General features: G+C 43.4%; 1 protein-coding gene across 4 annotated transcripts in view; it reads right to left on the bottom strand.

The window, feature by feature from the left end:
* Window positions 1–26,151, bottom strand: part of Trio (trio Rho guanine nucleotide exchange factor) — a 322,610-nt gene that overhangs the window by 141,293 nt on the left and 155,166 nt on the right. For all 4 annotated transcript variants that reach the window (XM_047555755.1, XM_047555754.1, XM_047555752.1 and 1 more), the window contains exons 10-11: window positions 18,658–18,780; window positions 10,275–10,466 (exon numbers count right to left, since the gene is read on the bottom strand). In XM_047555755.1, the coding sequence (XP_047411711.1) occupies window positions 10,275–10,466; window positions 18,658–18,780 (315 nt within the window). The remainder of the gene's footprint in view (window positions 1–10,274; window positions 10,467–18,657; window positions 18,781–26,151) is intronic.

Below are 26,151 nucleotides of genomic sequence, written 5' to 3'. Positions count from 1 at the left end.
GCCCGGAGACCTGGAAGTCACTGTTGCTGAAACCCCAGGTGGGTCAGCGGCTGGCACAAGTGAACACAGGCTTCAAGTTTTTCCATCTGGAGGTGGGGCACAGAAGGAGGGCACAACACACCAGCTGGGTCCCTATCCCATGTGTGACCTAGAGAAAATTCTCAGAGCTCTCCCCCTCTTCTCTTCTATAAAATGGGATTATTTTACTCTTGACGTCTTCACTAAGTCACAAAGCCAGTTTGAGAACCCAGTGGGACGACCACAGAGTTGTGGAAGTGCTCGCTCACTACGAGGGCTTGGTACGCAGAAGCCGCCACCACTGGAGTCTGTTCCCCCCTCTTGCAGTTGACAACGACAATCGAATGGGTACAAGTGCACTGGTGCTGAAGCTATAAGGCAGCTGGGGACACATCAAAGCCATGGCCCCCCAGAGCTGCTGCGAGTTAAAAGCAGAAGTGGGCAGTTACAATGGCAACTTGCAGGTGCGATTTCAGAGGGCGACCATTGCGCGCATAAACTCTGATTGTGTTTCAGGTATAAGAAACAGGAATAAAAAGAGAACTATTCCTACCACGTACAGAACATTCTTCCATCTGAAATAATGAACTGTGCTTTGGGTGCGCACGCCTACTGCCTCGAATTGCAGGGTCTAAGAGGAGCTGTTCTATTCTTGGGTGGGATAAAAGATCCCTTAATATGCTGAAAGAAAATTTATGAAGGATATATGTGGTAGGGATGGGAACAGAGGGCAAATCAAAGTCAACTAATATCAATTCAAATATATCTAAGAGGAGGAAACAAGGAGAAAAACCAGAAGCATGTTCTGGGCAGCTGTACATGTACGAGGAGAAAGTGCTTGGACAGTCCAGCTGCGGAGGGCAGATGCCTCTGGAGACAGGTGAGGTTCATGTGAGCTGACAATCTTGCCCAGCCGGGCACACAAGATTCACGTGAAGTGACTGACACAGAGCAAACGATCAGTGTGGATCAATGGGTCTCCAACTACCCAGACGTGACACCAAGCCCAGTTCTACTAACAAAAGAATTTGATTCAGGGATTTTTATTTTACTTTATTTTATTTTTACTTTCTTTTCATTCCACCAACAAATGAGACACACTCTCTTTAATACAGTTGGTAAGTGGGAATGTCAAGTTTGGGAAAAATTCCTCCCCACTCCAGATCATTTGGAGACTGACCACTGTCCCTCAGACAGTCTGCAGCTAGTCAAAGTGTGATTCTTCCTTGCCATGACAAATCTGCAAGTCTCTGAACATAGTGCACACTCCCACAGCCTGCCTGCCCTTCCCTGGCCTAATGCTTTACTCCTTGAGCTCTGTTGGCGCGGCATGACCTACAGCCCTTCTGACACCAGCTCACTCTCCTGAGAGCGGAGCCAGATTACAAGGCGACCGCTCCCCTTGGTCATGAGCCTATTCTTTCCTTAACTATAGCAGATGAGAGATTCTGGGCATGCCACTGTGGACTCTTTCAGGCAACGTGTATAAGATCAATTCTTTGTTAAACACATGAGGCTGCCACCTATGCAATTGTAATTCTGTTCTGATTCAAAACAGATGTGCATATATTATAATCCATGGGTGGAACTTCTATGATGGATTTTGATTTATTCCTGGTGAAATTTGTTGTGTCCTAATTCTAACATCCGTCATCTAGCAGATCCTTATTGACTGTGCACTCCTTCCACACCAATCCAACTACTCCCAGGTCTTCTGTCTGGGTCTAGAGATCTGCCAATGACACTGGACATTTCCTCTAGCCCTGCTGACACCATCCACTAACAATCCCTGGGACTGACAGTTTTACAAGCAAGGGTTTCAATGTGGCAACAATTATTTCTGCTATGAACCAATTCTGTTCTCAAAACAAACAGTTCTGAACACAACAGTGAAGTTTTCAGGATGCTCAAATTCAGATGAGCAATCTCTCTAGATGTCATGTACACCTGTGAAGTTCTGAATAGGGTACGTGGTACTTGTTCAAAGATCCCACTGCAGTCTTTTTCCCCAGTAGGAAGTGGCATGAGGAAATAAGCCAGTCTTCTGGATTTCAAGACAACTGGTCTATCATCTCCCATCAACCTTTGTCAGCAAGTCTGGTCCACCGTGGCTTTGGGCTAGAAACTGCTTCCTTTTTCGCATACTGGGTATGAGTCATATCTCACTATCAGATACACTTCTTCTGGCATCTTCTACATGGAGATCAGAATGGAAGAGCAGAGTCTTGGTTTTGGGCTGACACCCTCAGTTGATTTTTTGATTTTTTTTTTTTTAACAGCCATTCAACAGACTCTGAGTCATCATCCTAACAGACTACCCTCATTAGCTGTCTTGTCTAAAAACTAAGTATTAAAAGGCCTGGCTAAATGCCCACCCACTAAGTCCACCTCATGCCCTGCACCTAAAAAGAAGAGCAAAACAAAGTTAGCAGGCCACCAGGGGTTCAGTCACTCCTTCCTCTACTCCCTAGGACCCTAGTCCAGGAGTAACCTCATCCTGAGTAAATGCATGAAATCACCATTCTTAAAAAATTACAACTGTGTTTGGCAGCCTCTTGAGTCTCTGTTCACAGTTCCATAAAGATCAGCAGACCCAATTTGGTGACCTAATTATCCAGTTCTTTCAATACGAAGGATCTAAACTGTCACTTAGAATACCAAAGTTTTTCTTATAACGTCTTCGCCCATTTTGGTCTTTCACCTCCTCTAGATCACATGTGAAGAGGTTTCCTGGAGAACAGTAAGAAGCAAAGGGGGCAGGGGAGTGGGTATTTTGCTGCATAACATAACAGAACAGAAAACCCAATTGTTTCTTGATTTTCTGCTTCTGAGTTCTGAGCTTTTTAAAAAGGAAGAGAAGGCAACAAATGATAACAAAACCAAAAAAGCCTTATCAGTCTCTCCAAGCCTTGCTTGACTGGAGCAGTGAAGCTGTCCTGGGAAGCCCCGAGTTAGTAACTGCTCTTGGTTAATCTCTCTGCCTCTCCTCTGCCCGTGCAAACTAAGACCACGAGTGCAGTGCAGAGTGCCCGTGCAAAAACATGCATCAAAGACCTGTCATGTTTCTTTGATAATAAAATATTTAATTCATGAAGCTCAGTATCAAATTAATAAATCAAGACTATAAAAGTGTCCTTTTAATGAAACTGAACAAGACTGCACATGCACACAAGGATTCAGTTGGTCATCTGAGGACCTGTAATACTGCATTTTGCCACAGTGCTTCACCTTTTAAATTACCTGAAGTTCTAGCTATGGCTAGCTAATTAGAGACATCTGCAACTCTCTACTCAGAGATGAGCTTCCACAAGACTATAAAAGTTGGAGTCAGAGTACAGTTGTATATTTTCATCTCTATTGCAACACTGAATTACAAATGAAGATAATATATCATTGACTAATTCATTCAATAATCATTGGAGTCAGTCAGTGATTATTATGTATTAGATATATTAGAGCTCCCTGTGATTTGTTACAATAACTTCTAATTTCTCTGTAGGCATAAAAATATTCTTACTTGAAAATATTGGTTCATTATTACCAAATAGAAATTTCATTAACTTAAACCACACTTTAAATCAATCTATAGAAAAAAATTAGTGTTCCACATACATTATTTTGACAAAAGGATGCTCCTTTTTAAATAATATCATAACACCATCCTTTTTTTAATGGCTAACACAAATGTTTTATATACATCTATTTGGTGAAAAAATCATTTGCTTGCAGGGGTCAGAAGTATTCAGTGCTACGTACAAACTGAGTTATGATAGTATGAATGGACCCATGAGTAAAGGTTATTCCAACAGTGGAACTTGGCTCTGAGGGAACAAAGCTGGAGACAGAGCAGAGCTGTGCATCCCAGGGGGGATCTCAAGTTTTGATCAGGTCAGAGTAAAGCGATTACTGAGGAAAGGCGGAGGATTAAGCAGGGTAGATTTAGGCAGGTACTGCTGATCAAAGATGAGTGAGGTCAAGAAGACCAAATTACACCCACATAGTTACATCTTTGCATCTTACTTAGAGACATCTAAATATTATTCTGTCTATACCAAGTAAGTTAAAACTGGGAACAGAAGAGGAAAAAAGGAACATTTGCAGCTGCCCTAAGAAAAGCAGTATGTTAAGAGCTTTACATATGCGATTTCCTTTTATTATTCCTATTTTGCAGTTAGGAATCTGCAGCAGTGCAGAGTAACTTGTCTCAGAACGCTCAGCCAGTTGAGGAGAGTTACGACTTGGATCTGAGGTGTCGCTGCAGATCTCCTGTGTTAACAAAGGAAATCTACAGAGGTGAAATGATTAGATTACAAGTGTTGTGACCTATTTGAACCATCCTTGTTTGAATGGACTAACTAGGTGGTAACTATAGGCAGGAAGGGCATGGTTGGAGGAGCTGGGTCACTGGGGGCTTCCCCTGGAAGAATGCATCTTCGCTGTGACCCCTTCTGCTCGCACTCTGCTTCCTGGCCCACATGAGGTGAGCAGGGCTCCTCCACCATACCCACCTTTCTGTTATCACGCCCTGCCTCGCCTTGGGCCCAGAGCAATGGCAGGACCACCCTGGACTGAACCCCTGAAACTGTCAGCTGAAATTAAACTTTCCTCCTGTAAGCTATCCTTTCAGATATTTTGGTCTCAGCAATGCACAGCTAACATAATGGCCTAAGTTATACTATTATATATTTTCTGAATCTAATAGGGAATCTATTATTTTTAGAGAAAACATAAATGACCAGATTTTTTTGTTTTTCTTTTCATTTTCCCACCTACAGGGAGACCATTTGATTTCTTTTTCATGAGAATGTCAAGCAAGACACTACACTGCAGTCTGCGTAAGGACCGGGGTTACACCAGAAGTGGGAACAAAAGTCCAAAGACAAAATCTAATGCTCAGTCACCTCAGGCTCTTACTTTCCTGTTGCTCTCATTCACATGTGGTCATTTAATTGCTTATTTGCATTAAGACAAAAAAAAAAATCAAATGTTTAAAGAGCACACAGAACTCATTTAATGCATTAGGGACTGCAGTTAAGGAGTTTAATGTTAAAATTATTGAGATTTGATCATATAAACTTTTCACTCTAAAATATCATGGTTTGGATCTTAACAAGTTTATCAGCAATTCTGCATTTCTGAGATGTTAAAAAAGCTGGAGATTGCACCTACATTTCTCACAATAGAATATAACAGGGTGCCCCCAATCTGGAAAACAGTGTGGCAGTTTCTTTTGACCTGACTGCACTGACCAAAGGATACAGCAATTGTGCTCTTGGACACTGATCTCAGAGAAATGAGAACTTATGTTAACACACAAATCCATACAGGTAAGGCCTCTGTTCATGGCTTCTCTTTTTGTATTAGCCCCAAACTGAAAACAACTCAAATGCTCTTCAATGGGTAAATGGTAAGACAAATCGATACATCCATACCATGAATACTACTCAGCAAAAAAGAGGAAAGAGTCACTGAAACACGCAAGAAAATGAATGGGACTCAAGGGAAGTAAGTTGAGAAAAAAGTCAACCTCGCAAAGTTACAAATTTTGAATTCTATTTATGAAACAATTTTTAAAAGAACAAAATAATAAAGACAGAGGACAGCAGTTAATGGTGGCCAGGAGTGAGAGAGGGGGTAAGGGTGGGACACGGCCCTAAGTAGGCAGCACAAGGACACCTTCTGGATAGAACAATTCTGTGTGATTCTGTGTGTTGACAGCAGTGAGCTAACACACAAACGCACACGTGACACACAAGTGTAAAACCTGGTGAAACAGGAATAAGGGAGCAACTAGAGAGCGGCTTCCATGTGAGCACAGAGGCAGCCCTCTCTGAGAGAGAAGGGGCTCTCGTGCATGGGTTCTGCACCAGAACCACCAACAGTCAGGAGAGCCCGCTGGAAGGCAACTAGTCTACACACAAGCATTCTCTACCTTTAGGGAGTTTCTCAGTTTTAGTTTAACCACCAAATTCCTGAGGGGCTCTCCAGCTCCACAGGAGAAGAGAAGACATCTCTGGGCCCTTTCGCAGTGGCTGCTTGAGGAAGCACTGGTAAGTCTCCAGGACCCTCCTGGAGTATGCTCAGTGAGGACAGAGGACAAGCAGCTCAGAGAGCTGCCCAGAAGCCATCCTTGCTTGGAGCGAGACCGGGGCCAGGGGCAGATTTGCAGCTCTGCTGGCTTTCCCCGGGGTGCTCAGCACTGGCTCAAGCACACATATAGAAGGAAGTCTGCGCGCTCAGCTGGGAGGCATAAAAATAAAGCCAGAATGGTATGCTGCAAAACAAAAAATCTCCAGGTGGTTGGGAGGCCTTCAGTTTGGACTTCTGAATAAAATCAAAGGTTCTCTTTTTCCCAGGCGTTACTCAGAACAAAAACTTGTCCCAGTTCAGGATGTAAGTTTGCAGAAGCAGAACCAAGACTTCTTTACTTAACCAGCATGCACTGCAGCCCAATTCAAAGTAGAATGATCTTTCCTGGGAAACGATGCTTCTGAGGACAACAATTAATGCAAGGCCACTGAATCAATCCAGAACAACAAACTGGCTGAGAGCTCAATGTCACCACCTCAAATAACCCACAAATTGCAAAGGTAATTATCAATTAAGTCAGGAAGTAATTCGGAGGATCAGATGAATTAGTATGAAGGGATGAAAATAGTTATGCAATTACTATATTTGAAAATAAAAATATCAGTCACTAAATCTATCACTGAATTTAGAAACAGACAACTTATTTCACAATTTTTCTCTTCTCCTGGGTGTCTCTAGGTCTGGGGACTTACGAGAGGAACACAAAGGTAGGTGAGACATGGTCCTGGTTTCATGAACTTGTCTCAATGAAAGACAAGCTTTTACCCCCACCTTTTCCTATGCAGGAATTTTAAATTGTACGATCTACTTGAGAAGAACTGACACACAGAACTTCTCTCTTTTAGCCATTTCGCATTCATTTGATGTGTAAATATGTTTAGTGACCTATCAGCATAGTATGAGTTCCTCTTCTTGGCCCTTATCTCATTTTAATTTCATTTTAAACTCATTAAACTTGTTTTAAACTTCTGTGGGTTTTCAGTCAACAGCCTATTTCAAAACACAACTAATGAAGAAACCATTTTTCTTGCATAAAATCTGTCAAACATCCTTGGGATTTTTAGGGTTTTTGTGCAGTGCAGAGGAAGGATACTGAAGAAATTCTGGAGCTGGTTAGGAGAAGATAAATTCCCTGAGAAAATGGCTGGGACTATGATGAAGTCTGAGTGTATGGAGGAGAAGAATCTGGCCACATTCCAAACCTGTGGGCCAGGGTTCCTGAAGTTGTATCTTGGCTCACCTGGACACCTTGTGTCCTGATACACATGGCACAGTCAGCCCACAAAGTCCACTTTTTAAAAATCTTTAGTTACAGATGGCCACAATACCTATTTTTTATTTGTTTATTTTTTTATGTGGTGTTAGGGATCAAACCCAGTGCTTCCCATGTGCCAGGCAGGTGCTCTACCACTGAGCCACAACTCCAGGTCCCCAGGTCATTTTTAATATATGCTTTTCAGAGGAAGCAGTCAGGGTACACATGCCAGATTCTCTTCTTCTATGATGGTCCTTCATATAAGAAGTAATGAATGAGCACACCGAAACTCTCCAATGGTAAAATCAAACCTCTTCACCTTAAGATAAATTTTTAAGATCTCCTAGTCTGCAGACTCATATGTACTACAAGTTCCTAGAATGTTAAGTCAATGAAAACAAAAGGTATTCCCACTTCTAAATAATTTCCAAGCCTAGCGACAACAAAGACTCCCTGGTCAGCTACCTGGAATGCTTTTATTATGCTGCTGATGTTATGAAAACCAATGAATCCAAACTGCACCTCTGGAAGAACAGCTTCTGCAACCTCTTTTTCTCCCAGATATCCTTCAGTGTCTGCTTTGTGAAAACCATTACAACATGAAAAGACTTCCTGTCCTAAAAGTAAGTTCAATCCATACCTCAGACTGCTAAGCTGCTGAAAAATATTTCAGGCAGCGTGGGTTACAGGAGGGAGGCATCCTGCTTCTCTATCAGTTCCCTGTGTGAACTATTGCTGGCTGCCTCTCCCACAGCGTCTGTGCCATTCGGGGTAACAGTGCCCCCTGGGGCCCAAATGAGTAACTGGTGACTGAACACCCACCCAGAGCTCTTACCCTGCGGTGGTTGAGCAGTGCTCCTGGCCTGCTTTCTGCCTCTGTCACTACTTAATAAAGTAAGGCGCAATCTGCTTTCATACACAGATCTTCCTCCCTCTCAGGGAGGGTGTGAAAATGCATAAGATATAGACAAGTGAACACACTAACACTATTGGGAAAGAAAGATAACACACAATCCTAAGACACTGTGACAGTGTTTGTAGAGCTCGAGGTACAGGGAAGAGCAGCTAACTGTGCCTGAGGAAGAGGAAGCAGCACATCCTAGCCTTGAAGTCTTGAAATGGTATGAAACCAGGGCACCGCACTGAAGTGGAGAAGCCCTGAAAAGCAGCAGACAGTCCAGGACCAGCCAGGAGAAGCATGGCTTGGGCTTCGAAGACCTAGAGACGCTGGCTGTTCCCAGATACAAGAAGAGTCACAACCTCAGTGGACAACCTCATTAGACTTATGTTTCAGAAAAACAACTGAAGGCAGACTGACAGAGGAAGCGGGCAGTGGTGGTGTAGCTCTAATGGAGCTGAGTGAGGAACTGGAATTAGTGATCCACGCATCCACACCGGAAACCGCCCCGGAAGAATGTTCACTTAACACCAAAGGTGGACTTAACAAGAATGCCCACTGTGTCTGGGGAACAGCCTCTAACGTCTCCTCATCCCCACAGCCTGGGCCTGCCTTCTTCTCCTTGCTGGTCTGGTCTGTCTCCTTGGAATAAACTGCCTCTTTGTAAACAGTTCAAAGTCTCTTTTAGTTACAGCATCATTAAGAGAGAAAAAGAAGGTAGCTGTGCTGGTTTTCTATTCTGATGACTGTCTCAGGCCTACCAAGTCCCAGCCCCTTTGCAGAAGGACTGAGTGCCAGCCACCAGCCTAGGCCAGGGAGAAGCACAGACTCTTGGGGTCTCAGTAATGTGCCAAACACACTTGCTTCATGGCCTCGAAAGGTTTCAGAGGGAATGGAGCATGGTCTTTCCAGAGCCCAAACATCCAAGTTACACATAACCTCACTGCAGACAAACTGCCCAACATCCCAGACTGCCATGGAGTTTTTACTTTAAGCAATTTTACTTGTCCCTGGACTTAGATGCCTTTTTAAACAAAGCAAGTCAGACCCTGCACTCCCTCCAGAGGTCTTATCTTCCTAAATCCTTTTTCTTATCCTATAATCAAAAGCTTCCATGTGTTTAATCACAAATTACCCAGAAGTACCCTTTAATAAACTTCCCATTTATAAAGAGCTGTGTCATAATATACTGTGATATTTTGTGAAGGTCCTTTGAGAAGCAGAGAATTATTTTCCTTAGAGATAAGATACAGTAAATTGACACCCTTACTCAATTTGTAGTCTCCCTGAAAAATCTAATTTTTATTATAAATCCTTTTTTCCTTAAAAGCTACATAATAGTTTATTTTTTTAATGATCTCTACCAAGAATAATATAAATCTGTAAGGTATAAGTAGTACCTCATACTTAAAAATTGGTAGAATTTTTCACACTCCAAATAACATATTATCTCTTATCATAAGTTTATTAGTAAGAGCACACTCATGACATTAGTATTCGTACCATGCTGGCTATGTTAGTTTACATTCAATTTGATGTAACATTCACTTTTATGAGTTTCTGAGAGTAGTCTGATAAAAACCAGAAGGCGATCATCCTAACTTCCGCCACATGACTGCCCAACACTCAGAAAGGAAACCCAGCCCACAGCCTGCAGGTCCTATTTAAGATACGTGGGTATGCACGCACAGTCTCTTCTCTGAAGTTGAAGGGATCTTTCCAGTTTTTTGTTTTCCCTGCTCGCCTCCTGATTCACACCTCTCTCCCCTGCCATGCCCACCCCTGAAGACAGACACCCCAAGCAAAGGCAAATGTGCACACGTATGACACAGATGGCCAGGACAAAAAGTTAAGCTCCCTCCCTGTCCACTCTGACACCACGGGTGCTCATGGGCTCTGTTTCACAACTGCCACCTTTAGTCCACTGTTTCACATCATGACAAATACAAATTCCTTCCAAGGAGTTCAAGGACTGTCAGACACGGATTATATTGTTGTTTCCTTACGTCTTACCTCTTTCACGTGGGTGTGAAAGGACACAGACATGTCCAGGAGGATCTTCCGTTGCTCAACTCGCCGAACAAAATCTTGTATCCGGTCTTCGAGCTGATGGGCAGCCTGATAAATCTCTTCTGGGTCACACTCCCCCGTCTGAGCCAGCTGTTCCGCTGCTTCTAGCAATTTATCTGCATTGGTGTATGTGTTCTGCACAAGAGAACACCCAGAGAAACAGAAGGTGAAGGAAGCCATCGGCCAGGCCAGGAGCCATAACACACAGCCACGCAGTCAATTAGTGATACTTCTGGCCATTTCTCTCAGTCAAACAGAACAAATGTGAAGGGGAGGATGATCTGAGGAGTCCTCTACGTATCTATCAGCAGGCTTTTCCGGAACTGATTTAGGTTTGTGCGCACGGGCCTCACCGCCAAGCCCATGCGCCTGATGTAGCAGCAGGGTATCGCTGGTAGCTGCTGGCTGTCTCATGGCTCAGAAAGGGCTCCCAGATTTTTGCTAAGGTACAGCCAGGCAATAGTCCACAGTCACAAATGCCTGCTTCACTTTTTTTCTCAGTTTTAAGAAGAGTGAATTTCAATTCCCAAAGTGCAAGTTAAAGGTTAGGCTCCTAATAAATACTAAATTGCTGTCCTGTCCCTTTCCACATGCTTCCACTTAATGGTAATTTGGTGCTTATCTTTTTTCTACTTAAGGATACACATTTTAAAAAGGAATTGTAACTATAATGGCTATTTGGTAGTCAGATTTTCAAAGAACTGAAAAGTAAGTGTAAATACATGTATAAAATACTGAAGATCATTTTAATTCTTGAGAAATCTGAGGCTGAGGTGGGTTCCTCACATTAGCAAGTTACACTAGAGCCCTTAGACTGTTTTCATACCCTGCCCACCAGGGGGCCACTGGCGAGGGGGAGGCGGCTGAGGCAGGTGGAGGACTGCTGTGCAGCCACAGAAGAGAGTCAAGGCCTGCCACAGGGCCCAGAAATCAGACTGCAGTTTCTCTAGAGAAGAAAGTTGAGTACTTCTTCCAACTCCTCAAACAAGTCCTAAAGCTGAGCAGAGTAGGTATCTCATGGAGAGGGTGGGAGGTGACCCACAGAGTGGGCCAGGTGTCCCTGTGGGGAGTCAGAGACTGGATGGGGTGATGAGGGCAGCCCTGTGGTAGGGTGGGAACAGCAGAAGTGGGGGCTGAGCTAGGTGAGGAGGGAGTCTGTGTGGATCTGTGTCCTGGTGCCAGTAACCTGCCACCACAGGCTAGGTGAGTTACAAAGGAAGAAGGCTTATTTTGGTTCATGATTCTGGAGCCCAAGGACAACGACCCACATCCAGTGATGGCATCCTTGCTGCTGAAGTCCCAAGGTTGTGCAGGGCATCAGGTGGCAAAAGACAGGAAGTACATGTGTGTTACTCCTGGTATCTTTCCCTCTCTTTATAAAGTCCCTGTGATTCAATTATGGGGGCTTCATGCTAATGACCTTATCCAAATCCTAATCGCCTCTAAACCCAGTCATTAACTTGCCTCTCTCACATCCCACATTGGGATTAAACTTCAACACATGTACCTTTGGTGGGACACACTGAAACCATAGCCGAACCACAGCACCCTGCCCCTGTTCCCTAAGATATAGGTACTTCTCACAAAGCAAAATATATATCATTCAATGCCCAACAGTTCCAATATTGTAGTTGATATCAACATTAGCTCAAAAGTCCAAAGTCTTACTTGAGACTCAAAGTAAACTCCTTGCAGTTTTGAGATAGTACAATCAGAAAAAGATTGTCTACTTCCAAGATATAATGGTGGGATAAGCACAGGATGAACACTCCTATTCCAAAAGGGAGAAATAGGCAAGCAGCAAAGAGTAAACAGCCCCAAGCAAGACTGAAACCCAGCAGGGAAGGCATTAAATCGCAAAGCTCCAAGCCTGGCGAGTTATGCATACTGCAGAGGATGGGCACCCTCGGCCTTGGCAACCCCACCTTTCTGCTTTGCCCGTCAGTGCCCACAGGGCTGCTCTCTGCGGCTGTAAGTTGCTGTTGGCAGCTCTGCTGGGGAAGGTGGGGCAGGCTAGGTGTCCATCGACCGATGAATGGATAAAGAGATTGGCATATGTACAAAAGGGAGTTTTACTCAGTTAAAAAGAACAACAAAATTATGTCATTTGCAGGAAAATAAATGGTGTAGAAAGCATCATGCTAAGCAAAATAAACCAGACTTGGAAAGTCAAGGAGCATATGTTTTCTCCATATGTGGAAATTAGAGAGAAAAAGGGGGAAAAAAAATAGGTAGGGAGGTTCTACATGAAAATAGAAGAGAGACCAGTAGGGGTTGGGGGAGGAGAATAGGAGGGCAAGGGGAGTTACTGGGGACTGAAAATGATCTAATTATATGCGATGCGTACGTATGAATATGCCACAATGAATCCCACTATTATGTATAATTAATATGCACCAATAAAAAAAAAGAACAAGAACTGAAACATCTTATTGTACCCAAAAGTCAGGAAGTCTTCAAGCCTAAGTGGACAAGTCAGGACATAGAGAAGTTTCTGCCAGTCCAATCAGAGACACCCTGAGCATCAAAAGAGGTCACAATATATTACCCATGGAGTACAACGAAGCCGCAAGTCCATACGGACACAAACAGAAAACGAACAGAGTATGTACAGAATCCCAAATACCTGCCCACAAGGTATTTATTAATCACAGAGGGGGAAGAACTTCACAGAGGAGAAGTTAGGCAGAAACCACCTTACCCCCGATCAAATTGAGCATGGTATGCACACACACAAATTCTTTGATAGATTACATCTTTGAAAGAGAATTTGAATCCTGGGGGCTAAGCAGTAAGGAGCCAGGCAGAGGAAGCTCTCAGAGAGCAGTCCTATGGAAAGATGCTGTGCCAGAGACTCAGTAACACCTTTTGTGGCCTCAAAAGCAGCTTCATCTTAGTTTTCTGGGCTTTACTGGCTGTTGTAATCATAGTTTTTTAAATCTAAAAAGGAACACTGACTTGGACAACTAGTCAGAAGGTAAAAGATCACTACTAAAGAGCATCTTCTTTTCCAACAGTTACCTGCAAAAAAGTTTTACATGAAAAGCATTTTTAATTTATTTTCTCCCCCTCCCCAATACTGGGGACTGAATCCAGGGCATGTTATCACTGAGCTATCTCCAGCTCTTTTTTTAAATTACTTTTTTTTTTTTTTTTTTTTTTTTTTTTGCGGTGCTGGGGATTGAACCCAGGGCCTTGTGCTTGCAAGGCAAGCACTCTACCAACTGAGCTATATCCCCAGCCCTAAATTACTTTTTATTTTGACACAGGGCCTTACCCAGTTGCCCAGGCTGGCCTGAAACCTGTGATCCTCTTGCCTCAGCCTCCTGAGTAGCTGGGACTACAGGTACCTGCCACCACATCTGGCTAATATCTTTTTTTGGACTAGTACCTGAGAATGCACTATGGCTATGCATATCACACACTATGAAACAATCTGCATGGGTTCAGTCAACTGGATACGTCTACTCACAATCACGGTACAAATTAAAGTAACGGAACTTCAGAGCAGTCACGAGGAGGTTCTCGACTCTGTAGAGCTGTGAGCAAAAGAATCCCAGTGCTTCCTGAGGAGGCCACGGGAGTGGCTGAGACCGAGGCCCCTGCTGTGATGTCTGCTGCCTGAGGAAGTTACACTGGGCTGTACCACTCACTTCCACCAAGTAAACATGAGGTTCTTTCTGGGTTCCTCCTTCCCAGAACATGAGAATCGTTCTAAATTCAGTACATTTTCAGTGAATTCAAACACAGACTTTCACTACTTCCTTTTTGAATGTTTTCTTACTTCATCATGCCACACCTAATTTAAAGAAGTCTACTAAAAGAAAAATCTTTATTAACTAGACACAAACTAAACAACCTTACACTTAACTAAAAAAAAAGGAAACTTCTCTCTAAATCTCAGACTTTGTTTTACCTTTGTGAATACATTTCAGAAAATGAAATTAGACTCCTTATGAAGCACTAAAGATGCCTCTGTTCCTAGTTTTAAGGACAGCCCATTCTGTTCAAACAATACATAAATCTAAAATATAAACTCAGACACCTGAGCATGTCTACCACAATCTGCTTTGAAAGGAAGCAGGTAACGGCAAGAGGGCAGAGAAGAAAAGCTGTGAAGGCTCTTCGCTCCACCAGCCCTGTGCTACAGCTTGCCTAACGCCATTTTATTCTTAGGGAGGAATGAGAGAACTGTCAAACAATTAAGCTACAAATAAAGTGCAATTCTGCTCTGACACCAGGGCTCTGTCTGTCTAGACACTGTCTACTACACATGTCCCTAACAAGGTCAGGCTCCTGCAAGCCACCTAATAGTCATGATCGCTTCCACTGAAAATGCTATCCCAAAGCTCTTCAATAAACATGGTGGGGTCTAGAGTGAGTCCCCTTATTGCTCTGGGTCTTGCAACTCCATGCCTGCCAGATGCCTTCCTCGGTGGCTGGCCTCTGCTGCGGGCAGCCCCTCCACCTACCACACTCGATGGAGGAAGTCCTTGGAGAACTAGCCTAAGGGTCAAGATAGCCCTGGTGCTGGTGACACAGACTGGAGAGCTCCAAGAGTGGGGCCACCTCTGTTCTGTCTTTACAGGAGACTCGAGCCTGTGAGAAAGCAGGAAGTGAATGCACATCGTGGACTGCACGGGTGGGACACTGTGACTCAAACTCGAGAGGAAGTTAACTGTATGAGCAGCTGGGTCCCAGTTCATGGCTGCCCCACGTCTACTCTGAGCAAAGCAAATTGCTGGATGTCGGCTGTGCCATCAAGAGACATAAAGCTGGACAGTGAGCGACCAGGAAGCAATTAAAAGCAGCAGAGTACTCTTCTGAAACTAACTGGTACTTAAAAAAACACAGCAGAAATAAGTGACGTTCTTCACGAGAGGAGAGGGAGGAAAACAGAACTGAGAAAGGGTGATGGTGAACATACTGGAGACAGAAACCGTTCCCGATGGGACCAAACCCTGCAGTGGGACTCGAGGAGCACAGAAAGAGGAAAAGCTGAAACTGAGAGAACGAGGAAACACAGGTGCAGTCGCAGGTTAGGATGAAGAGCCTGAGCCCACACCAGATGGTGGACTTGCAAAGGACAGGGGCCAAAGAGAGGGGCCTGGTCACATGCACGCATCTCCCCAGCCCTAGAAGGTCAGGCCATTCCAGTCTGGCAGGCCAAATGGCCCTGCTGCACAACAGTTCCACCTGCTGATCCCACGCCTGACTCTAACATCCTCCTCTTTTTCGCCACCAAGCTAAATTCTAGTCATTTCTATGTCTTGGCTTAGACATCAGGTTCCACAAAGAAAGCCCTCAGAGACCAGCCAGGCCCATTCAGGAAATCTAGGTCTACAGCTACCTGCTGTGCCTTCACCTGCTCCTTTGTACCTGGCAGAAGAGCTGACATAGGTGGGTGATTATTTGAAAACCAGAGTGGGGGAAAGTGCAAATAACTGCACCATGAGCAATGTGTGTTTATAGCTAGGGTTTCCTCCCTTTGCGCACAGCTCAGATGGGCTGACGAACTTTCAATTTGGGGAAGAGGGTCAGGCAACCTTGGAATCCCAGGATAAAGAGCAAGAGATGATGAGCAAGGACTGAAACTGAGATGGGTGGCAGAAAGTGCAGCCAAGCTCTGGTCTTTCTCCCAGCAGACACAACACAAATGCTTCTTTGACCCCTTGCTTGCCCTACAAACCTTAAGGCAAAATGTTCATTTTCTAAGAATAAAGTTTTCTCATTCTTATTGCCCCTGGGGACTTGTGTAGACAGTCCTGGTGATTATTTTAGACTTGACGACTAAGTTTATCGTGCCAAGGTTAGCCATAGAAGACATTTCCCTAAAGTAAAATGGGCAGCCCCACAAGACTGGAGGGAGAAGGGTCAAATGCGGTGACAGAAACCAGAGGAAACTCAGCAGACCCTAGTCCTTCATGCCAGAAAGTGCTCAGGAAGGCAGGAGGAAGAGGGAGAGGGTAGCTCGCCTACAAACACATAGAAATACACAATTCCAGACAAGAACTTCAACTTGCAGAGCTTGGTAATTTGCAGTTCTGGCTCTTAAATTTTTTTGGTGTCTAAAATTTTTGCACATATGATTCGAATTTCATATTCATCCTCAAATCACAAACTACAGCAGTATCTTATCTTATAAAAATAAATTAATTAATTAAAGGAAGATGACAGCACACTGTCCACATTCTTTTTCAGCTACAAAAAGATGGGAAAATGTTTCCCAGCAAATGGAAACAGAGAGGTGAGGAACGTTGCTTCTACTTTATACATGAAGCCATGCAAAGATGGTAACTTTTTAAAGACACTGTCACAGAGGCCTGCGGTGCGGTTTGCTGTCCAGGAATTCTGTACCATACCTGAGTTCTCTGACTCAAGTGAGACTGAACCCTGGCCACGCCCACATCTGACACACGGTGGGCTGGTCCCGTCCTCTTCGTTTCACAGGTCTTGCCGCTGCATGATCTACAGCATGACTTCTTCCTTGAACAGCCGAAGGCCCTCTTCATTCCAACAATGTTCTTATGCTTTCAAGTCTATTATGTGTCACACAATATTTCTATACCAATTTTCTTATGATGAGTATTTCCCAGGTGGGCTTTTCCTAACACCTATACTTTCAAACTCCCTAGGTATTTGTGTTTTAGGTGTGCTTGTTGAAAAAAACATATGCCATAACTTTCAAAACACATTCAATCTGAGACTCTCTTAAGAAGAATCATCTATTTCTCATTTGCTGTAATTACTGATAATTCTGGACAAATTACTATTTTGTGACTTTTACCATGATTTTTGTTCTTATTTCTTTTGCTTTGTTTAGATCTGTTTTCCCAAGTTTTCACTTACCTGGTTTTCTGTTATTTTCCCTTTAACTTTAGTTGGAAGTAATGCCTTCTCTCTGTATTTCTAGGGGCATTAAAACATGCCACATGCAAGCCTAAGTTAAGAATTCCAAGACAGAATTGCAAGATAGAAGTGCAGCTCCTTCTATCCTCTTGAGCACCTTTCTGACTTTCGTGTGAAACTGGGCAGGCACTTCAGTATCATCTGTTTTGTTTTGTTTTGTTTTGGTACCAGGGATTGAACCCAGAGATGCTGGACCACTGAGTACATCCCCAGCCTTTTTATATTTTATTTAGAGACAGGGTCTCACTAAATTGCTGAGGCTGGCTTTGAACTTGTGATCCTCCTGACTCAGCCCCCCAAGCACTGGGGTTACAGTTACACACCCGCGCCTGGCTACCATCTGGTTTTAACTTCCTCCCAGATTCATCCTTTCCTTAAATGATCAATTCTTTAATCTACAAACATATTTACTAATTTCTTCTCATTGATGATATCAGCCCTTTTTGCATAATTCCTTTTTATTCACTTAATTCATTCAAATAAAATTTTAATGAACACTTAAATAGGCAGGCATTGTTCTGGGTATTAATGACACAGAAATGAACAAAACAAAGCCCCTGTTCTCATGAAATGAAATGATAGTGGTAAACTCTCTCAGTCTTGGCCTATAGTTTATCCTCACTGTTGAGTAACAACAGTTCAGTGGGTACAGATTTCAAGGTTCAGAGTTACTTTCCTCAGGATTGCATTCTACTGTCTGCCAGAACCCATGGTCACTGATGGAAAATTACTGTCTTTCAGAGTCTAGAATCAATAGTCATTCTTGCAGTTACCATCTTGCCATTTTTCTCGTTTTTAAGACGCGTGATACTATAATCATACATAATCTGAGTTTAGATCTGTCCCACATAGACAATATTTAAAACAACTTTCCCCTACTTCTTTATAACTTCCATGTGAATGTGTGTGATTTTTTTCGGAGCAGAAAGTTCACTTTAGAGAAGTTAAGCAACTTGTCCAAAGTCATAGCTTGTGCGCTATATCATACCCAATGCCACACTCCATACATCCCATGGTCTGCACTCCTGGCTCCTGCTTCCTGTGCACACAGACTTAGTAGAACTAAAACAGTCAAGATAATGCTGGGTCCATCACTACAGAAATGCAAGAAAGAATATATTCTCTAACTATGAATTAAAATATCATGAATTAGACAACAAATGGTACAATAAATGTGACAAATCATCAAGACATATCTGTTTCACAAACATCACATTTTACAAAATGATCAAGTGATAAATCATGTTTCTGTCTAGGCAATGATATCTTCATCTGTGGAACCTGGGACTTTGACCTCAGTGAATCACCTCCAACACATTTAGCAAAGGCTAACTCATCTCAGATGTGGTTAAAATTATGATTCAAAACCAACCACACAGAGGTTTAGGAGAGAAAGCAGCGAAAGCCACCGTATTACCTGCGCTACTTCTTCAAAGTCCTCATGACGCTTCTGCAAAGCTCGGGCCCGATGAAGAGACTTCCCCACACCTGTGTGTTTGCTCAGAAATGCTTCTCCATGGTTCTCGATCCAGTCCAGCACCTGCAAAGAAACACAGCCACATGTGCCATAAAAATAGTGTCCAGGCTTGTTCAGTGTTGAGGGCTAGCCAATGAAGACACAGTCTGTCGTCAAAACTCTGTAAGAGATAAGTAAACCAGAAAAAAAAAGTGGAAGAAGTACTTGGATACTAATTTAACATACTTGATAATTACATCTTACATCAGCTTTCCCACTGGGACTTTAACCAGCTCTTAAATTAAAAGTGTAAATCTTTCTATGTATAAACATTACACACAATAATGATTAAATTAAATCTCACCTTGTTTTATGCACAACTGAGCCACCAAGCTAACAGGATTTTGTAGAAGAGAGGGGCTATTGGACCACGGGGGACCCGTTTACCTTAACATTTTTTTAAAGGCTTAAAGCTTCACAATTCAGGCAATTCAATTTTAACTGTAGACAATTTTTTTTTCTCTTTTTTAGAAGACTCCAAACACATGCCAGAGTTCTTGCCTTGAAGGAGGACTTATTCTACAAATCAAGATGCTGCATTCTGTGAATTTAATTATTTAAGCATATTTCTTGCTAGCTGAAATCTCCTACATAAGAGAAAAGAGGAATGCAAAGCTGTGCAGTCTGATATTTACAGTTCACAGGTGGGTCTAGGGGGTTCTCAGAGGTTCTGACACCTGAGAAACCACACAGAACACAGGCAACATCTAACAAGACTTTATACTACATCAAATGTGCACTTTGTGATGGAGAGAGGCAAAAGTCAAGGTTGCGATGTCTTCAAAAAAATTTAGCTGAAGATTTTAAATACTAGGGGCCTGGGGTTGTGGCTCAGTGGTAGAGCACTTGCCTAGCAGGTATGAGGCACTGAGTTTGATTCTCGGCACCACATATAAATAAATGAATAAAATTAAAGGTCTATCAACATCTAAAAAGAATTTTTAAAAAGATTTTTAATACTAAAATACATTTGGTAATGTGCTGCTGAAGTACTGAAGGCTCACCTGTACTTTGCATGGTTGTAATTACGGTATGCTCTTAGTCAACAGGCTGCTGTTAACAAAATACTTCAGACTGGATAGCGTATAAGGAACAGAAATTCATCTCTGCTCTGGAGGCCACGTTCAAAATCAAGGCGCCAGCAGGTTCCACACCTGGTTAGGGCTTGTTCCTCACGGATGGAGCTTTCTACGTGTCCTCCCATGGCAGAAGGCTCCTCGGGCCTCTTTTCTAAGGGCACTGATCCCACCTGTGACTCATCACTTCCCGAAGGCCTTACCTATTAATAACTGCCACAGAGAGGGTTGTGCTTCAACCTACGATTTTGGGGGACACAAACATTCAGTCCTTAGCAAAAAGCTAAGCACCAGAGACTGGTGTGGAACATCACCTAGAAGCAGCTTAGCCACCTCTGCTGATAATAAAACAGGCTTAGCTAGAGGTTCACTGCTACCAAAAGGGCCCCTGCCCTTTAATAAATTAACTATAGAGAGATCAGTTGTGAGGATGGATATCCAGAAAAAACAAGCAGCTGGTAAAGGCTTCAGCCTGGCCTTTTTTTTCCCCAATACTTCACACGAGCGACCTTCAAACCTGAGGACCTGGGCATCCAGTCTGCACAGTGTTCAGCAAAGTTAGTATTCCACATAAGTAAAATGGCTGTGAACCTTGACAAACTTGGGTCCTCTGCGAAGACCCTGGTGGAACTGACATCGACAGGGATCAGAAGTGGTGGTGGTGTGGGGTGGCAACCAAGTCTGGCAGAGGGGCTGGGGCTGAAGTTGCAAGTCCACCTTGGGGCTACAGTTCATTTCTGAACCTCTTCTGTCGCCACCAGCATTCTGCCAATCACCTGGTGCTAATCTGTCACCCGGTTCCCCTGATTCTCCTTCTAAAGTCCCTCCCACTCCCTTACTGCCAACTCCCCTGCACATAGACACAGGACCTGGCTGTGTGCTCTTGGGCAAGTTCCTTCTCCTCTCTGAGCTTCTGTTTCCAGTCCCTGCTCAAGTGAGAATCACAGGGAGTTGTGAATACCCAATGCTCTCTATGTGAGGCATCTTCACAAGAGTGAGGCAAATACCTAGCACATGAGCTGTGTCTGCCCATAATCCAGAACCGCTGGCCAGTTTCCTTCTATTTTTAGGCTCCTTGATGGCATGGGCTCTACATATTCCATTGCTTTTTTAGCTAATGGACTTTGCACACTTTTCTTTCTTGAGATTAAAAAGGCAGCAAGGGAATCCCTAGGTATTGCCACACTCACCACCTGACTTCCAGGCAGACCTAAGCTGCTGAGCTGTTTGTATGACAGTATAAACAGAGGTTCCATTCCCTCCCAAAGAAATGTCTCAACGACTTCAAACCCGTGGCACCTCCAAGAATGGGTGCATTTAATGGAATGTTTTGCCTGTGGGCATGAGGCCAACTCTATGCACAAGGTAAGTAGGAAGCATTTTAAACTTGAAAAGAATTTAGGAGTACATAAGCAACACCCAAGCTGCAGTCTACCACGTGTAAGATCCTCAAGAAGGGACAGGGAGACTTTCTGAAAAACTACATAGTAGATTCTGTATATTCCCCAACTTAAAAAAAAATTAAACCCCTCTAGAAGCGGCAAATCTGATGATTACTGCTACATCCAAAGAAACCTGACATAGGGCACAATATCAAAAAGTAAAAGAGAAATGTTTGGCAGAAGGAGTTGGAGGAAGCGATACACTGCATTTTAACAATAAAAACTCATTTTCTAAGCTTAGGAGCAGCATTTCAGGAAGTACGAGTTGGAAATAAAAGACATTATGAAACCACCACTCATGATTGTAAGAGGCATTTTCCTTTTATCAGTGGTTCCCTCAGAAAGAAATATACATATCAGGTGAAAATGTATTTCTTACAAACACAAAAGGAATTCAAGGTAGGATGTACAAATTTCAAGCACCTTACTAAAATAACAGCAGACAGTTATGAAATCTGGCTAACATTCCCAACCAAATTCTCTCACAAGGCTGCGGCTTCTTTTACAAGTATGGGTAGCTTTCCCAGGTTGACGGGGATCCTGAATCAATGCATTTGTCTAAATAACATTTTACAGACATGCTTGTGAAATGCTTCAACTTAAAACATAAAAACATTAGCTGATCAGGGAAATTCATCATCGTCACTCAGCCAGCTGCCTTTCCAATATTGTCCATGGCCAGTGGCTGTCATCTGTGTGCTGCGACTAGAGCCCCAAGAACAAGGCTGGGAGGAGTTTTGCTACTTTCCTTCCAAATTTGAGAAAAAAGGGCAAAAGCAGATCCCTTCCCATGGCTACTGGCTCAGGGGCAGAAGAGGAAAGCTAGGAGACCAACTCCACCTTCCTCTCTGTTCAGAGGATCCCTTGGGAGCTCATCCCTCTGTACTGCAGTGCCCTCTAATGGACACAAATGACAACTCCAAGGTCAAGGTCACCCCAAAATTCAAGGCCAACACTTAAATACACAGATACTTAGGTCAAACGTCAGATGTGTAGGAAATCATATAGACCGTTTAGCCTGACTTCCTGTTTCTATGAAGAGGAAACACCACAGTCCTCGACAGACTGAATGTGATGATGACACGGATGACGACCATCGCTCATCACCTAGTACTCACCTGGCCCAGCACCTGCTGCTGAAGCAGGCAGGACTCAAGGCTACGCTGCTCCTCACAGTGAGCCTGGGTAGGCACAACCGTCATCCCGCCTTACGGAGGGTCCTGGGCTACATCACAGAGGTGCCAGTCTACAGACCTGGACCCAGGAAGCCTGGCCTTACGGCACATCTTTTAAGCTCCAGCATCAGACACATGCTGCTGCTTCTGAGTTGGCACAACTGACACACAGGTGATAGGACAAGGCAGGAAAGCAAAGAGCTCCATTTTTGTTTCAGAACAGCTCAAGCTACTGGGAATGACCTCTGAGCTTGAAGTGACACTGTGACAAAGGAGAGCAAATCTGGGTGCAGGCAAATCAGCAAACACTCACAATTTTCTATGAAACACCCAGGACTGGACAAGCTTTCTTTCCTGACTCATGTGGCAGATGTGTGGTCCTCCTGTGTAACCTTTCTGTAAAATAGCTTTCAATAATAAGGCCCCACTACCTAATATCCACCATGTTTGGGAGATTCACGTTCCTAAGTAACTACTGTTATTTTAAACACTTGTCAATAAACACTAAACCCTCATGAAAGAGGTTCTCACAAAGTCCACCTCATATCAGCATGTCTTAGGAAGATCAATGTGTCATGTTTTTTCCTTCAAAATGCATAGATGCTTATTTCAAGTACTTACTAGAGCAGTTTTTTAAAGACTGTTTTTAGTCGTAGATGGACACAATGCCTTTATTCTACTTATTTACTTTCATGGTGCTGAGGATGGAACTCCGCACCTCACATGTGCCAGCAACCCACTCGAGACACAAACCCAGCCCACCAGAGCAGTTCTCGATCATCGTGATGCAATGTATCTTCCCAACAATGGCCTGTCATTTACTGAGTCATTATTCTGTGCTATGCTTGGGAGGGTACAGGGACTCACACAATCCCTTATTCACAAGAAGCTGCAAAATTTCACATATTTTTCCAAAAATTGTTTCCAAATTTCACTTTGCAAAAAACTTGATCTGAGGGTTATTTAGAGCCTGTAGTGTGGGTCACCCCATACCACTATGGACTATAAGACAGTCCAAAGTGGTGTGGGGGAGGATGCTGCCCAGGTCATACACTGTGCTACCTTTCTAAACTGTGAAACATCCTGAATTTCAAATCACATCTGTCCCTAAGGGCTACAAATAAAATAGAACAGACTTTTATTACTGTCCCTTTTAAGCCAGAAATTGAGACTCAGGGAAGTTAGGGTGCTCAAGAAGAGAGACCCAAATGTAGGACTTCTCGATGCCAACTGTAAGTTCTTGTCCATGACTTAACCTGAATTTGCAAACAGTACATTTCTAAGATTAGAGTTCCAACACTAGGACAGCCATTTGTAAAAAACAGATAGGAAATAGTATATAAAACAACCAAGAGCACACAAAGCTATTTTTATTGGTAACTCTGGATCCAAAGAATACCCAGAGAAAACATACCGATATTTGTCAATCCAAATAACCACTTAAAGAGATGATAATAGTGAATAAATACTAGTATTTTCTGTCTTATTAATAAGAGCCCTTTCTAAGTCACATTTTATGTGCATCAAAAGAAAACAGAAAGCTCATTTGATCCTATATTCCATTTCAAAACTACAGGAAGTCAATGAAAAACAAAGTACTTCTAAAATACTGTACATTTATCAAAAAAATTAATTTTTTTCCAGTTACAAAATATGAATGTCCTTCCAGCCCTCCCTACATTCTATATAAAACCAAAATTAATAACCTGGCTTCATGTTACTTCCTTGTTCAATCACTGTTGACTTGAAACCAATCTAAAAATGGATGCATTTCATTTGGTGCTTTCTTGACTATCAAATCAATGATATTTTAGAGGTTTAGCAAAGGATACTGCTCCACAAAGCAACATTACTTCAGATTTGCTAAACCTAAGTCGGTGTCCAAGGAGGAGGACTTCCACTTAGATAATGTTAATTTTTATTAAAGACTGGTGTTCAGCACGGTTATGAGGATATCCAATATTATGCTATCAGTGGAATTTACCTACAAAGTAAAAATCACCAATGAGACTTGAAGAGTAAAAAGACTTGTGAATCCCAATTACTGGGACGCACATACTCATCCTATCTTAAGCTGGTTGAGACTTTTCTCCCTAGCTCTCCAAGCATATTTTATCCCAGAAAGCGCTTTCTGTCTGGACTATTTCCTCCCTTTCCTGCAAGACCTGGGCACCTCTCCTTCACCTCAAGTCAGCAGCCACCTGCAGAGGGGCAGCAAGGCCTGCGGCAGCAGCTGCAGACAGAAGGCTGGCAGATGCACAGGCCAGAAGCCAGCAGGGGGCGCTCCTTGAGCCTTCTTCTTTTCCTGGGTTCCACCGCGCCAGGGACTAAACTCCAGCACTCTTCATGTTGTTGTGTTTCTTCACAGTCGGGGGCAGCTGCAGTTTACAGGCTGTGCTCCAGTCTAAAGGACCGCGAAAGGCTCCTCCTTAAGCGACATGTTGATTTTACACTGAGTAGCTCGGAAGCTGAGAATCCTCTCAGAGCTAGAACGGTGAAGTAGTAAAAACACCACGGGACTTCTTGGAGCTGCGACATGTCCCTGAACTTTTCTCAGGCTTGGTTTATTACCTGCAGAATGAAGGGCTCCAGTTCCCAACTCTGTGATGTGCACGATGTAACTTTTAAAAGTAAACTGAAGATGACAGAACTCAACGCGCCCCATGGGTTTTGAGGGGCTGAGGGAGAAGCACTGGCACTCGGGGCTGGCACTCGGGGCTGGCCGTGACAAGGAGCTCTCCACCACTGCTCTTTCCTTCTCTCCTCAGCAGCCGAACACGCCCCATCCCTTTGATCACTGGACTTTGAAATCAGAATTAGTTTGTTCTACAAATACATGTAAGTGTTCTTAATATGGAAAGATGTTTTATTAATATGGTTGGTGGGACCTGAAAAAGCACACTCAGCCTGGTATTTACTTGGGAGAAAGATTATTTTTTAAAGTACCTCAGGCAAATTACACACCACAAGTGTGACAGAGAACCAAAACGCCTGCAACAGACACGAGCAAAACTGCCAGTGTGGGAAGGTAGCAGAAGAGAATGTACAGCAGTGAAGCTGTACGCCGGATTCGGGGGGTGGGGTGAGGAGACCTGCTCCTCACTCACGTTCAAGAAGTGCACAGGAAAGAGCTGGGTCTAGAAGGCTGTGCTAACCAGGACTGAGTGGACAAGGGCAGAGATGGCTTTCCCTGGAAGCCACTCGAGAGCTGTGCAGCAGTTTCCCTTTAGACCTGAAATCTCTTTGCCTCTTAGGCAGATCCTGATTTCCTCCTATTGCTGGAATTCAGCATTAAAAGCTCATCTTGCATTCAAACAACCAAAATCTTTACTAGAGATCTCACCAAGTTCCCAAAATTCCCAAGCACTGAAATTATCCCTTCCTTGACAGATGCCCCTAATTCTCCAACATGATCAAAGCTTCCATGCCTTCAGACAAATCTTCCAAAGTACTTTATTTCAACAGAAGGCCAATCCTCCCCAACCATTCCAGACTAAAAATAGAAACTTTTAACCCAAAATTACTCTTTAATTGGCAAAACTGCTATATCTCTGAGCTCCTTCCATTCCAGACACTTGGGAAACCCCAGCGAATACAATGCTGCTGGCTCCCTGTGGACCTAAGCTCTGCTCTTCCAGACACACCTGTGATCTGCAGGGACATCTGCTTGAAAACTGGGTTGCTGCTTCCAATTCACTCCTC

This window comes from Sciurus carolinensis, chromosome 6 (genome assembly GCF_902686445.1).
Source record: "Sciurus carolinensis chromosome 6, mSciCar1.2, whole genome shotgun sequence".
In the NCBI taxonomy this organism is placed as follows: domain Eukaryota; kingdom Metazoa; phylum Chordata; class Mammalia; order Rodentia; family Sciuridae; genus Sciurus; species Sciurus carolinensis.
The sequence above is the reverse complement of the archived record's forward strand: the minus strand, read 5'-3'. Positions and strand labels throughout refer to the sequence as shown.